The sequence below is a fragment of the Macaca fascicularis genome, chromosome 20, assembly GCF_037993035.2.
Source record: "Macaca fascicularis isolate 582-1 chromosome 20, T2T-MFA8v1.1".
Classification (NCBI taxonomy): Eukaryota; Metazoa; Chordata; class Mammalia; order Primates; family Cercopithecidae; genus Macaca; species Macaca fascicularis.
In genome coordinates, this window is record NC_088394.1 from 83,294,456 (window position 1) to 83,308,397 (window position 13,942).

Here is a 13,942-nt window from a genome sequence, read left to right on the forward strand (position 1 = left end):
CCAATCTTTGTCTTTAGGAGCTTTCTCTGGGAGTCAGGCTCTACACATGTCGGGCAGGCTGCTCTAACATGCGTCCTTTCACTGGGTGAGAGCAGATGAGCGCTGGCGAGTGCCCCGTGCCTCTGGAGATACAGCCGGCTTTATGAAGGGAGGCACAGACCCACCGCGCCCACGTGGCAGAGCGCCCATCAACCCACCTCGCCTGCAGACCTGCTGAGTCAGCAGGTGTGTTTCTAAAAACTCTCCAGGTGACCGTGACGTATAGGCAGGTCTGAGAATCACAGAGCTAGTGCAACCCTTAGAAGCAACTGGAAGTCTGCAGTCATCAAGTGACTCTGGCAAGGTGGCACCATGAGTTGTCAGAGTTGGGACCCACTTTCCTAGTCCCCAGTTTCCAAAACAGACAGCAAGAAGAAACCTATTATAATAACTTATAATAACTACATCAGACATCCACTGGGATTTGACTAAAGAAGACAAAAAAATAGTGGAGATAAAACAGGAGGGAACGGAAGATGCAGCACGGCCGAGGGGCGACAGCCCCCCACACCCACAGCCGCGCCGGCAGGGAGGGGCAGAGGGGACAGCGAGCCCCACCCTACACGGTCCAGACTGAGGAGGCGCCACAGCCTGAGCCCCAGTGTAAGCCAGGGGGCAGCAATGAGTCCTTTACGCTCGCGCTCTGGGCTCGAAGCAAGACATGGCAGCCCAGGGAGGCCCTGTCCACACTGGCTAAGCACCTTCTAGAACGAGAGGCTGTCTGAAATCATCGTGACTGTTTTAGACCCAACAGCAGCCCTTCTGGGGACCTCACAGCCTATCCTGAAGCTTTCCACGCGCTTTCAAAAAGCATTCGAAAAATTATTTGCTTTACAAAGAAATAAGTTTACTCTTCATAAAAACCAAGCATTTGTGTGCATTGGTCCTGCGGGAGCCTGGTGGGCGCGGCCATGGCGCGCGCTTACCTGGCCGGTTGAAGTCCATGGACGGCTGTTTGCAGTCCTGGGCGCGGTGACCAGTGGCCCCGCAGTTGTAACAAGACAGGTTCCCACTCTTTTTGTGACTGGAACCATTGCTACTGCCCACCAGTCCTTGGGTCTGGTACACCCCTGCTGTCCCCGCCATGAAGTTCTGCATGGGTGGCACGGCAAACGTGGACTGCCCGCTCAGGACAGGGTCTGGGGTCCCGCTGCTGCTGTAGGGGGCGTGTACGACAGGGAAGGTGGAGCCGCCGCCGTACTGCTGGGCGCTGACGTAGCCGCTGCTGCACATGGGACTGAAGGGCAAGAACGGGAAGGTGAACACGGACGGACCGGAGAACGGGTGCTGGAAGTAGTTGGCGTAGCTGACAGTCAGGCCACTTGAGCCGCAGCTGCCGCTGCAGCCACAGGACGTGCACACGATGCAGCCCGGCGGGGGTGGGGCGGGCTGCGGGGGTGCCGGGGGCTGCTGATGGTGGTGGTGGTGGTGGTGGTTCGGATTCGAGGCAGGAATGTTTCCTGTGGAGCCGCCACCACCACTGTTGCTATAAAAACTGCTTTCAGGGACGGAGGACAGCGCCGGGCTGGAGCTGGGGGCTGGGCAGCTGGGCAACGTGGCCATGTTGGCAAAGGACGTGGAGGGGTGGCTGCTGGGAGAGGCAGTGTTGCTGTTTGCACAGAAGCCACCCTGCAGGGGGCCCACTGGCATACTGCTCATTGCAGAAAAGGCAACTTTGGTGTTGGCTGTATACAGAGCAGTCCGGGGGTTTATTATTGCAGGGGGCACACTTATTTGCACATTATTAGGACAGGAGGTTTGCCCAGAAATGGCAGAATCAGCAGGAACAGATGACGACAGCAGCAGTTTGATAGGCGGACGGGCTGCGTGGAGGACTGTGCTGGGCGTCCCTGTGGCGGCCGTGCTGGTCTCCACCACCAGGGCCGGTTGCTGTGCTGTCTTCAGCACCCTGTCCAGTGTGGATGCATGCACGACTTTGGCCCGGGGACCAAAGGAGACTGTGGGTGACATGGAGCTGCTCTCTGAAAGCCCAGAGAGGACCTGCACAGGCTGGTGGGGTGCAGATGCGGGCAGCACGTCCATCATGGCGCTGCCAAAGCTCTTGTCCACTTTCATGCTGCTTCTTGGTCCAGATCCTTTATTCCTTTCTTCTAGAGACAAAAGTGAGTGCACAGAAGACGAGAGGAGCTTCATGTCCGCGCTGCCTCTTTCCGGCTTGTGCACGGAGTTCAGCATGCGGATGGGTGCGATGTGTGAGGCTGTGCTCAGCATCTGTGGGGGCAGGGGGTGGTGGCCTGATGGATTGGAGCTGGCCTCATTCTGCACAGGGAGAACCTGGGCCGTGGGTCTGGCGGAACTGGAAGTGAAGTGATTCAGGAGCATCACTGGCTTCTCCTTGTCGGAGCTCTCCAAGTGAATCTCCACACCTAGAGAGGGAAACAGAGTGGTCAGTGCCATTCCACAGCCGGGCCAGGTGGAGCTAGCGCCGCGCACGTGCCCTTACGTCTGTCATTCTCTTCGGCGCTGTCGGAGCTCTCTTCCCGAGCCTGCACCCCCATGGGGCTGGAGGAGGAGCTGGAGTACTCGGAGGAGCTGCCTTCCCGGGGCAGCTGGTGATGAGGCTGCTCCACTTCCACTCGCAGCTCTGCAGAAAAGGGCCAGAGGAGCGGCCATCAGCCAGTGCCCCTGCAGCTCAGCCCCGCCCCGTGCCCTGCATCGCACTGTCGGCGGGTGCTCCTTCCAGGGGCACGCAGGGCTCTTAGAGTCAGAAAACGAACATGCCGGCCCAGGCCACATGATGACGGATGCAGCAGAGATTCAAACGGCAGTGCTACTCAACACCCCCTCAGCCAGAGCCCTACCTGACCCCACCATCAACCCCAGAACAATGCCCTGTGAAGGGAACCCCCAGCGAACCACCAGGAACCATCACAACACTACGCCGCGCCCCCTCTCATGAGGCCGGCCGAGTCACGGAGATCTTTCAGTCAAATCACCACTTAAAACCCATCCTGGCAGGGTTTTTTTTTTTGTTTTTTTTTTCCTCTCCCAAGCCACTGCTCCTCCTGCTATTTCTATTGTGAAGAAAACCTGGCTCCTCTCGTGAGACAATAGAGCAAGCGCACCAGGTGTCCCACCCTTTCTCAGAGGGGAGGATGAAAACCAAATTGCTGAGATTGCGGGTCCCCCAGAGCAGGAAGGTCCGTGGAGAACCATGTCACTGATGGGTCAACATGAAAGGCACTGACTTAAACGTGGCCTCTGGGCACCAGTCCTGGGGAGGGAGGCAGGCTACTCCCATCTCATTTCTGCTCACCCCTACACACTTGCTCTCACTGTGGCAGTTTCTGGACCTGATCCTTTTGCCCAAGCAACTTCAGAGAGGTGACTGCCCTCTAGCTCCTAAGCCAACTGTCCCTTCGATTTTCTTATGGCAGAGACTATAATAGTTAAAATAACGGAAAATGAGTATAAAGATTTACAAATGTAAAAATCAAATAGGTGTGATTTGAAGTTTAATGATCACAAAGAACACAAGGCCCCCCGTGTGTGAGTAACCCACCTGCCCAGCACACCGGCCCCCCTGTGTGTGAGTCATCTGCCCAGCACACCCTTGTTCACCTGCTGCGTGGCTGCCCCGCCCCGACTGCACGGGCCCGATGTGGCTGGTGGGGGGCACTCGAGCCACACCACTGCTGGTGACCAGCGACGGCGCCGAGGGGTTCAGACACCGTCTCTCTGACTTCTCCCTGTGAAATAATCAAGCACAGGAACAAGTGAGCACTGCCTCCCGGTGCTGCTTCACATGCAGCTTCAAGACGGGCCTACTCCACACCACAAGGCAATTCCCTCCAGATCATCAAGGCAAGAAAGGAAATCATTCTGATTGGTCAAATTTACTATAAAGGTCCTTTCCTGTCAAACCTAAAACACATCTGTAGAACTTTAAAAGCATGACTAGGCTGGGCACAGTGGCTCATGCCTGTAATCCCAGCACTTTGGGAGGCCGAGATGGGCAGATCACCTGAGGTCAGAGTTTGAGATCAGCCTGGCCAATATGGTAAAACCCCGTCTCTACTAAAAATACAAAAAATTAGCTGGGCGTGGTGGCATGTGCCTGTAATCCCAGCTACTGGGGAGACCGAGGCAAGAGAATCGCTTGAACCTGAGAGGCAGAGGTTGCAGTAAGCCAAGATTGCGCCACCTCACTCCAGCCTGGGCACGACAGAGCGAGACTCCATCTCAAAAAAAATAAAATAAATGAAATAAATAAATAAAAGCATGACTAAGGACTGGATCAGCAAGAGAAAGTAATCCAATCACTGGTATTTAGCACGGGAAGCCCTAGCACTCCATTTGGCCGGTGAGAAATGGAAATAAATGCAGGTTCCAAAACCCACTTCGCACTCACTTTTCCAGCTCCAGCTGGGTCTTGAGCTTCTTCTTTGCCCCCATGGTGAGAGACTCAAATTTATTCAGATCTTCTTCAGTAAGGCTCAAAAACTTGCACAGAAAAAACAAATTACAAAGTTACTGAGACATAAGTAGGACTCTGAGAACAAAGAACTTGGAGTTGAATTCAGTACATTTATTCTACCTCTGGGATATGCAAACAGACCCAGCTGAACTCGGCAGTCACAGGCTGGAGAACCCCAGACCGTTTACGTGCTAAATGACTTGGTGTCAACGGTTCAACGCCAAGACATGGTTCTGAGCAAGAGTGTCCCCGGCCCCTCTAAGGCACCTTCTGTGCAGGCCGCGTAGATGGGTGCACCACCTCACAGGCTGCTGGCTCTGCCAAAGGCACCCACTTGCCCTCTGCTCTGTGAGTAAGTACCAGCAGGTACATGCTTTGGGGCAGGTGACTAAAGAAAACATCTTGCATAAGTCACAGTTTCAACTGCCGTGGAGATGCGAGTTATGATAGCGTGCCACCCTCCCCCCTCCCCAGGACAGCCCCATCATAATGCAGGCCCTTCAGAACTCACCACCCTCTGCGGGATGGTCTTTTTTTTTTTTTTTTTTTTTTTTTTTGAGACGGAGTCTCACTCTGCCGCCCAGGCTGGAGTGCAGTGGTGTGATCTCGGCTCACTGCAACCTCCGCCTCCAGGGTTCACACCATTCTCTGCCTCAGCCTCCCGAGTAGCTGGGGTTACAGGCACCCGCGACCACGTCCGGCTAATTTTTGTATTTTTAGTAGAGACGGAGTTTCACCATGTTGGCCAGGCTGGTCTTGAACTCCTGACCTCAGATGATCCACCTGCCTTGGGCTCCCAAAGTGCCGGGATTACAGGCGTGAGCCACCGCGCCCGGCCAGGGATGACAGCAACTTTGTCAGGTAGCAAGTGATTCAGAAAAGCAGATGCCGTCCACACCGAGTGGTGGTGTGGTTACTCCCTTGTGCAGGCTGGTGCCACACAAACACACCAGCCTCTACTTTTCATGTTATTTCCTAACACGATCTGTGATTTAGGCCATCTCAATGCAAACATAAGAATAAAACATTTAAAACTAATTATGAACAAGGTTAGTAAAATCTCTGCTTTTTAAGATTCACAAATCCTTGGCCAGGCACGGTGGCTCATGCCTGTAATCCCAGCACTGTGGGAGACTGAGGCAGGGGATTATGAGTCAGGAGTTCGAGACTAGCCTGGTCAACATAGTGAAACCCCGTTTCTACTAAAAATATAAAATATTAGCCAGGTGTGGTGGTGGGCACCTGTAATCCCAGCTACTCACAGGAGGCTGAGGCAGGAGAATCGCTTGAACCCAGGAGGTGGAGGTTGCAGGGAGCCGAGATCGCACCATTGTACTCCAGCCTGGGTGACAGTGCGAGACTCCCTCTCCAAAAAAAAAAAAAAAAGATTCACAAACCCTAAACAGAGGGTATTACAAATATCCTTACAATTTGGATTTAACTATGTAGTAAAAGCTTGATTTGTAGGTTCAATTGTAGATTTTTCGAGAAATGAAATTTTTACATAGATAAAAGCCACCAAGCCGGTTTGCCCAGCAGAGGGAGTACAGAGCTCAAATACCTTGTATGGGTTTAATCTAGTTTTATCAGTGACATCAAGACTTAAGAAATCTCAGAATTTTTTTAACAGTGAAAACATGTTCCTCATAAGAATTCTCTAGGTATGACTGCTTGGAAGATGTAAAATGCACCCATTCCTCTGGATCTGGCCCGCCACAGCGTCTGCGCCAGCTATGCCAAGAGATGTCTAAAAGGGGCACCGTGCCAGAGGTCAGGTCCCTCATGTCACGCAGAGCATCTAGTTTGTGAAGGTCTGGAAGCACCTAGAAAAGCTGTCTGTTTACAACACGTCCTGTTTGTCTGGCTGCAGCTGCAGGCAGCCTCTGCAAAGCCCACTCACTGTCCCCTGTAAGAAAGGGCGGTGTGCCTCGGCCTCCCTACTTCTTCCACCTTGTGTTGGTTTTAGAAACTCAATTCCCCCAGGGAGGTCTTGAGAAAACAATCTGTATGGCCAGCCAGGCAACCGACATACCTTCTCCATGGAGAGCTGCTTAAAGACGGGGTAATACTTGTGCAAACGCAGTTTTCTAAGCCAGTCTAGAATCCCGTTCTGCTCCTGGGTCTGAGGGGTCTGCAGACTGGAAGGCATGAGGATGGCAGGTGATGTGTCCATCTGGGTCCGGTAGGCCAGGGCTGAGCCCGCGCTGCCCGCGTGGGAGCAGTGGGGCAAGGGGGCGGCTGAGCCGGCCGGGTGCTGCCCGTGGTGCTGGGCTCCGCTCTGCGAGGACGGGATACCAGCCACTCCACACACAGGCCTGTGGGACAGGGGCAGAAGGGGCACAGAGAGACTATGGCTGCTTCCACAACCACAGACTCCACCAAAGACCTCACTTCTAAGGCCCTTCGGTGCCAGCCTCTGCCTCTTGGCCTGCCCTGCTGTCACAGGCCACCCTGAACTGCAAACACTGGTGTGCTATGACTGCCCTCCCTCCCCAACCACCTTTCTGCAGCTACGATTTCTGTAGTGCATGCCTGTGCACAGGTGTGCATACAGGCAGCTGTGCAGACACACACATGCCTCTGCCTGTGCTGGGGAGTATCATCTACTTGTTTGCACACACGTGTATTATGTATGTGTACGTATCTGTCATCACCAGACTTCTGGTTTAGCTGCTAAGTTTCTGTTACTTGTACTTTTTAAAAACATGCTACTCCAGTTAAGTATTTCTGTTACTTCTGAGTCACAGAATGACACTGATAAATCATAAATCAAAATAGACTACTAAATCTTTAATATTCAAATACAATTTTTTTAGAAGAGTAAAACGTAGAAAGCTAGAAGGTGTGACCAGCACTCCACTCTGGCCTGGCTCCTTAACTGCAAAGTCACACCCGCCGACTGGGCGCTTACCCCACCCCGACACCAGGAGGATGACAGTCTGCTCCTCGAGACCTTGCGCCCAGACTACATCTCCACGAGCTCCCTTTTGGGGTGCATGTGCACCTATCTGTGACAGCCCACCTCACTGTCAGTGTGTTGCCTGCACGCGACTGCAGCCACCCAGGGCCCGTGCTGACAGAAGACGCTCCTCAGGAACATGACCCTATGCTTCCGGGAGCAGGCTTCTCACAGCCAGGTTCTAGGAAATTCTGGTTTCCTAGGTCTGGGATGGGGCCCAGGACCTTGCACTGGGGAGGAGTCCCTGGGAATTCTGATTCCAGTGGCTCAGAGAACTCTTGTTTTTGGAAATCGTAAATTGAATCATCTCTACCCAATTCTTCTCAGTATCATCCAAGACTCAACTTCAGCATGACTTAATTCTAGAAATAACTTTACACAGAACTCAAAGTAAACCTCGTAAAATGCTTATTTGAAATGTGCTGGTTACACAGATTTCTCACCTTCCAGACACGCCCATCACGGTACCTACTTTAGAAAGGGAGGGGTTGCCAGGACCTATAAATTTAAAAATAAATACCATTAAAATTTATAGACAATGAAAATATTTGTTTTATTTTATTATTTTTTTGAGACAGTGTTTTGCTCTTGTTGCCCAGGCTGGAGTGCAGTGATGCAATCTCGGCCCACCACAACCTCTGTCTCCCGGGTTCAAGTGATTCTCCTGCCTTAGCCCCCCGAGTAGCTGGGATTACAGGCACCCACCACCACGCCTGGCTAATTTTGTATTTTTTTACATTTTATTTTGGAGACAGAGTTCTTGCTCTGTCACCCAGGCTGGAGTGCAGTTGGCGTGATCTCAGCTCAAGGAAAACCTCCACCTCCTGGGTTCAAGTGATTTTTCTGCCTCAGCCTCCCAAGCAGCTGGGACTACAGGCATGCATCACCACACCCAGCTAATTTTTTTGTATTTTTAGTAGACACGGGGTTTCACCATATTGGCCAGGCTGCTCTTGAACTCCTGACCTTGTGATCCACCTGCCTCAGCCTCCCAAAGTGCTGGGATTACAGGCATGAGCCACCGCGCCCGGCCTAATTTTGTATTTTTAGTAGAGACAGGGTTTCTCCATGTTGGTTAGGCTGGTCTTGAACTCCTGACATCAGGTGATCCGCCTGCCTCAGCCTCCCAAAGTGCTGGAATTACAAGCATGAGCCACCGCGCCCAGCCGTTTTTTTGTTGTTGATTTTTTAAAAATTTTTATTTAATCGGCCGGGCGTGGTGGCTCACGTCTGTAATCCCAGCACTTTGGGAGGACAAGGCGGGCGGATCACAAGGTCAGGAGATCAAGACCATCCTGGCTAACACGGTGAAATCCCATCTCTACTAAAACTACAAAAAATTAGCTGGGTGTGGCAGCGTGCACCTGTACAGCTACTTGGGAAGCTGAGGCAGGAGAATGGCATGAACCCGGAAGGCAGAGCTTGCAGTAAGCCGAGATTGCGCCACTGCACTCCAGCCTGGGCAAGAGAGCAAGACTCCATCTCAAAAAAAAAAAAAAAATTTTTTTTATTTAATCATATTTTATAAACTCACTTGGACTCTGAAGCTGCTGGGGGGGAGAGGAAGTGCTGAGAAACCTCCTGACATGGTCATTTTTCAACACGTGAGAAGGTAATGAGGCCAGGTACCTAAAAAGCAAACAAGTGGTCTTACCAGCATGAAAATGGCATTCCTGCTGACACATTGAAAGAAGAAAATTTAATTTTTAATCAAGAGAAATGTGTATTAGAGGAAAAACCCAGAAGTGCCAGAGCCTCATATTCTTCCTGCTTTAAATCAACTGAGTTCTTGCCTGATTGCCACTCCTTCTTCAAGCCCTTCCCCTCCCTGCTGCATCCATGGTCACCAAGGCCGACGACAGGAGTCATGCCCTGTGACACGAGATCAGTGCCACCCACCATCAGCCAGAAAGGGGCTTGGACATTGGTCCCCAGGGCACCGGCAGCAGCACGTTTACGGAACTGGTAGGCTATGTTACTGCGTGTGCCACGTGAACCAAGACACAATGGAGGGTCCAGAGAAACTGTTTAAGAGACGTCAATTTTATCTGGGAATAGTCTCAACCTTGGACTACAGGATGGAAATAGCAGCCCAGGATTATTTCACAGGACTGCCAAAGCCCACGAAGTGGTGGGACCCACCCTGGAATTCCCTTCCTCATACACTCAGAAACACCCTTAGCTTACTGAGGGCTCCTGAATCCTCCAGAACTAATGGAAATCCCTAGAGGCCAAGTAGAGACCCGGGTCCAGGTGGCTACACGTCCTCCCAGAGCTCCTTGGAGGACTATGACACTGACCATGGGACCAGCCTGTCCCTGCCCGCTGCGGACACACTGGGCGCCTGGTAAGGGCCTCACCTCAGGCCTGAGTCCAGATCCACGTGGTTTCGCTCCACATAAAATGCATCCGGACCAGCTAAGCAAGGAATGAGTTTCTCCAAGTTCTCTTCAGGGTAGAGCTGAGATAGCTGAAAGAGAGGACAAGGCAGAGGAGGTGTGTCCAGATCCATCCGACAGAATTCCGCTACTGCAGGAAAACCTGGGGCAGGTGCTCCATGGTGCCGCCTTCTGGTCTGATATGATTTACACCTACCGTCAGAGCTATTCTGGGGCCCACATCCACATAGGGTGTAGAAAGCCACAGAAGAACATCGCTCTCACAGTGACATCAGGAAAAGCTTCACAATCTGCACAATCACAACGTTCCTTGAGCCCATCTGAGAGTTGCGGGGCCACCAGGTCAACTTAACTTCAAATGGGACCTGCCCCCATGAGAAGCCAGGGCACAAGGCCCCGGTGGCCGCCACACCAGCAGGCCCGGAGAGACAGGCTCCGACGGACACACTGCCACAGGCCGATGTGGCCAACAGAAATGCTGGAGCCACAGGTGGGGCAAGTGGGCCATTTTTCCCAAGTTCTTTTCCGCAGGAGGAGCCAGAGAGAGCCCCATCACTGGCACCTGGGGACCAGGCACCAGGCCTTGTGTAATTCCCGGGACCACTCTCTGGATCTGAGGCAAAACCTTAAGATGTGGCAGAGCAGACAAAAATTGCTCCTGGCCCCAGAGTCCAAACAAAAGCCCCGGTTTTTAAGAGTGGGGCAAGAGTAATACTTCCCTTCCTCTGCCACCAGTCACAAGAAGACCCGCTGCTCCTGGACAAACGGGAAAAGCAAAAGTGCTCTGGCACTGGAGGAGGTCAGCTCCCGCTGGGGAGGGCAAAGTGCTGAGGAAGTGCCGCCCCGAAGCCCAGGCACACAGGCCTGCCCAGGATCAGGCTGGGCTGTGAGAGTGGAGAAGGACCTTGCCCCCACAAGCCCAGCACCAGGCAGCAAACAAGCAGCAGCAGTCTACCCCCGAAAAGGGGTCAAGAGGGTAGAGAGTGCCCTGCTGTGTGCCACAGGCCTGCAGGGACGGCTGAAAGCTGGGAGTGAAGCGAAACACCAGAGAAGACCCTCCAGGCTCAGGCAGCAGCTGCCTCCACTGGAGGGGCCCTGCAGGTAACCGTGACAGCAAGAGAGCCCAGCGCCAGCTCCATCCTGCCCAGATGGCCTACAGGACCCCACTAAGGGCCTGGCAGAAGAGGTGTTGACCCTTTCCAGGCATAAATGCCACTGTCCTCCGGCTCCACGGTCATCTAAACATGTCTGACATTCAGTCAACATTTGTAAGACATACCAAAAAAAAATTAATAAAGGGGGAAAAAAAAACTATTGTCAAGAGATAAAGCAATCGTTAGAACCAGATTCAGAAATCAGTCAGAAGTGGGACCTATGTGACAGGGACTTTAAAACGGCTACGACGGACGTACTAAAGGAACTAGTGAAAATGACAACATGCACGAACAAACGGGAACTTTCAGCAGAGAGATGGAAACTTCATAAACATGCCAAATGGAAAACCTAGGGGGAAAAACACAAAAGAAACCCCTGGCAGTAGAAATGAGGACTTGAGTACACGGACAGGCTCCGCAGCAGCCTGGGCAGAGCTCAGGGAATCGGCTGGCATGGAAACGGGCACAGGAACCACCCAGACGCACACACAGAAACGCACAAGTGTGGGAGAGCGGTGGGGCGGCAGCAGTAGGGGTCTGAGGCTTGTGCAGCCTGAGTCCAGGAGAGAGGGGGATGCAGCAGAAGAAATGCTTGAGGAGAAAATGGATAAGAATGTTCCAAAACTAGGCCAGGCGCGGTGCCTCACACCTGTAATCCCAGCACTCTGGGAGGCCAAGGAGGGCAGATCACCTGAGGTCAGGAGACCAACCTGGCCAACATGGTGAAACTCTGTCTCTACTTAAAAAAAAATAGGTGGGCATGGTGGTCTGCGCCTGTGATCCCAGAGACTCAGGAGACTAAGGCAGGAGAACTGCTAGATCCCGGGAAGTGGAGGCTGCAGTGAGCCGAGATCACACCACTGCACTCCAGTCTGGACAACAGAGTGAGACTCCAACTCAAAAGAAAAAAAAAACCACTGAGACAAAAGCCCAATGAGCGGTCAAGGTTCCAGCCAGCATGAGTGGAGTCCAGGGAAGCTGTGTTTAACAAAAGGAGGAACTACACACAGAGGAGAGGAAATTTAGTATTTGAAACACTACAGAAGGAAAAGCAGATTCCCGGGGCGGGGGGGGGGTGTTACCCTCGAAGGCGTGGCACTGTCGTGTTCTTTAATGCCTGAGAGGCCAAAAAGATAAAAGTAATCAGACATCATCCTCACTCCACGTTCTCCTGCAGGATGAGGCCCTTGGCTTTATAATGAAAATGTAAGACTGTCTTTGGATACATTTACATATGTTATCCCCATTCACAAAGGTGATGCCTGAGATGCATCACTCTGGCTGAGACAATGGTTCACACTACAGCACAGGCCAGTGGGCCCTAAACATGTGTGCAGTTACATCTGTGTGTACACATGCTTATGTAGGCAAAGAGGCATTTATTTAGTAGTATAACTTTTTGCTCAAATGGTATCTGCTGAACCAGATATTTGTAAAGATAAAGGTGGTGTACACCTGTGGTCTCAGCTACTGGGGAGGCTGAGGTGGGAAGATCACTTGAGCCCCAGGAGGTCAAGGCTGCAGTGAGCTGTGATGGCACCACCACAACCCAGCCTGGGCCAGAGAGCAAGATCTGGTCTCAAAAAAAAAAAGAAAGAAAAAAGGAAAAGAAGAAAAGAAAAGAAAAGAGAAAAGAGAAGAAAAAAACAGATAACGGTAGAACTAGGTGAAGTCTCTACCCACTCAGCCACCTGAGTGTGCCTCTCTCCCCCAGCCTTTGCCAAGGAAACCTGGGGGGCTGGAAAGTAACAAAAGAAACCAAATGTCCTCATCAGTCACTCACGCCTGGCACATCTCTCAGCGTCATCTCAGTCTCAACAACTGAAGGAGGGATCCGCGGGGTCACGGTCCTGTGCTTGCGGCCACACTCACGTTGGCAGCGGACCTGGGACTCCACTGTGGGTGGGCAGGAGGCCCCACCCTGCGCATGCTCGCTCACTAGCTGAAGGCAATGGCCTCTGAAATTACTCCGTGGTATCATCAGCCACTGGGGAATGTGATTCTTTTAATTTTTTTAAGAGCCCGTGATTACCTTACCTTCGAAATAAATTCAGTCACTTCAGAGGAAGATTTGGTTACTGATGTTATTGAAGAATCAGACCATAAGACCTTAAAAACAAACAAACAAACAAAACTTAGAAACAGACGCCACATACTTAGTTCCCAGCACGTATCCTAGTACGACTGGGGCACAGGTTCAGTCGGCAGCTGAGTCCAGTGGGCTGCACACCTGCTGTGGGAAGCATCTAAGCATCCCTTGACTTGTTACAAAAAGAACAGTCCCATAGCTCCAGGCCCTCTAAAGTTTAACTTGTTTTGTGCAAATATTCAGATATCACCAAATTACTCGAGTGGGGTCTACAGCTGCCTCCTATAAGTTCCAGAAAATCCCTGACAATTACAATTGCTTCTGTGTGCCCTGTGCAACTTCCTTCCTCAGGGGACCTCCTCCTCTTAGGTGAGCCTACGTGCCTCAGATGCAGGACCGACGCATTCCCAGGGAGCAGCCCTTCAACCAGCAATAAGGGCCGTGGTGCACCCAGGTGCTGTGGGCACACAGTGAGCCCAGGCCCTGCTCTCCGGACACTGCAGAGCTGTGGGGGCAGTGTGAGTCCATTGACAGCAACAGGACAGGGCGGTGATCACTAGGGCAGCAGAGGAGGGGTCCGGGGAAGAGCAGTGAAAAGGGCTTTCTGGAGGAGGTTCTGCAACGCCTGGTGTGCCCAGCCCCTGTGAGCATCTGCTTTCCTTCCCAGCATTCGGCAGCGGGCGGTGTCACTGCATGGCTGCCCAGATGCACTCGAAGCTCCCGTGGGGAAGGGCTGGTGTCTTTTTGCTCAGCTTTCCCCCGCTATCACAATGGTCGTCACATGAGGTGCTAACTAAAGCCGGCTGAGGGGGAAGGAGAACGTACTTTTTGCACATTAGAGGGAGTTTCTGCATGGAGAAGAGC

At 52.3% G+C, this 13,942-nt stretch overlaps 1 protein-coding gene across 5 annotated transcripts in view; it reads right to left on the bottom strand.

The window, feature by feature from the left end:
* ZCCHC14 (zinc finger CCHC-type containing 14) overlaps nt 1-13,942 on the bottom strand; it is an 89,610-nt gene that overhangs the window by 4,633 nt on the left and 71,035 nt on the right. For 3 of the 5 annotated variants that reach the window (XR_012428647.1, XM_005592737.5, XM_074026622.1), the window contains 9 exons: nt 13,027-13,098; nt 9,797-9,906; nt 8,971-9,065; nt 7,880-7,934; nt 6,510-6,792; nt 4,412-4,503; nt 3,622-3,749; nt 2,504-2,644; nt 966-2,426 (listed from right to left, as the gene is read on the bottom strand). Coding sequence is in view for 4 of the 5 variants with exons in the window: in XM_005592737.5 (XP_005592794.1) it covers nt 966-2,426; nt 2,504-2,644; nt 3,622-3,749; nt 4,412-4,503; nt 6,510-6,792; nt 7,880-7,934; nt 8,971-9,065; nt 9,797-9,906; nt 13,027-13,098 (2,437 nt within the window). In the remaining variant the exon portion in view is untranslated. Of the gene's footprint in view, nt 1-770; nt 2,427-2,503; nt 2,645-3,621; nt 3,750-4,411; nt 4,504-6,509; nt 6,793-7,879; nt 7,935-8,970; nt 9,066-9,796; nt 9,907-13,026; nt 13,099-13,942 lie in introns of those variants that run through there. The other 2 variants (XM_005592736.5, XM_065537552.2) reach the window with 2 other exon arrangements.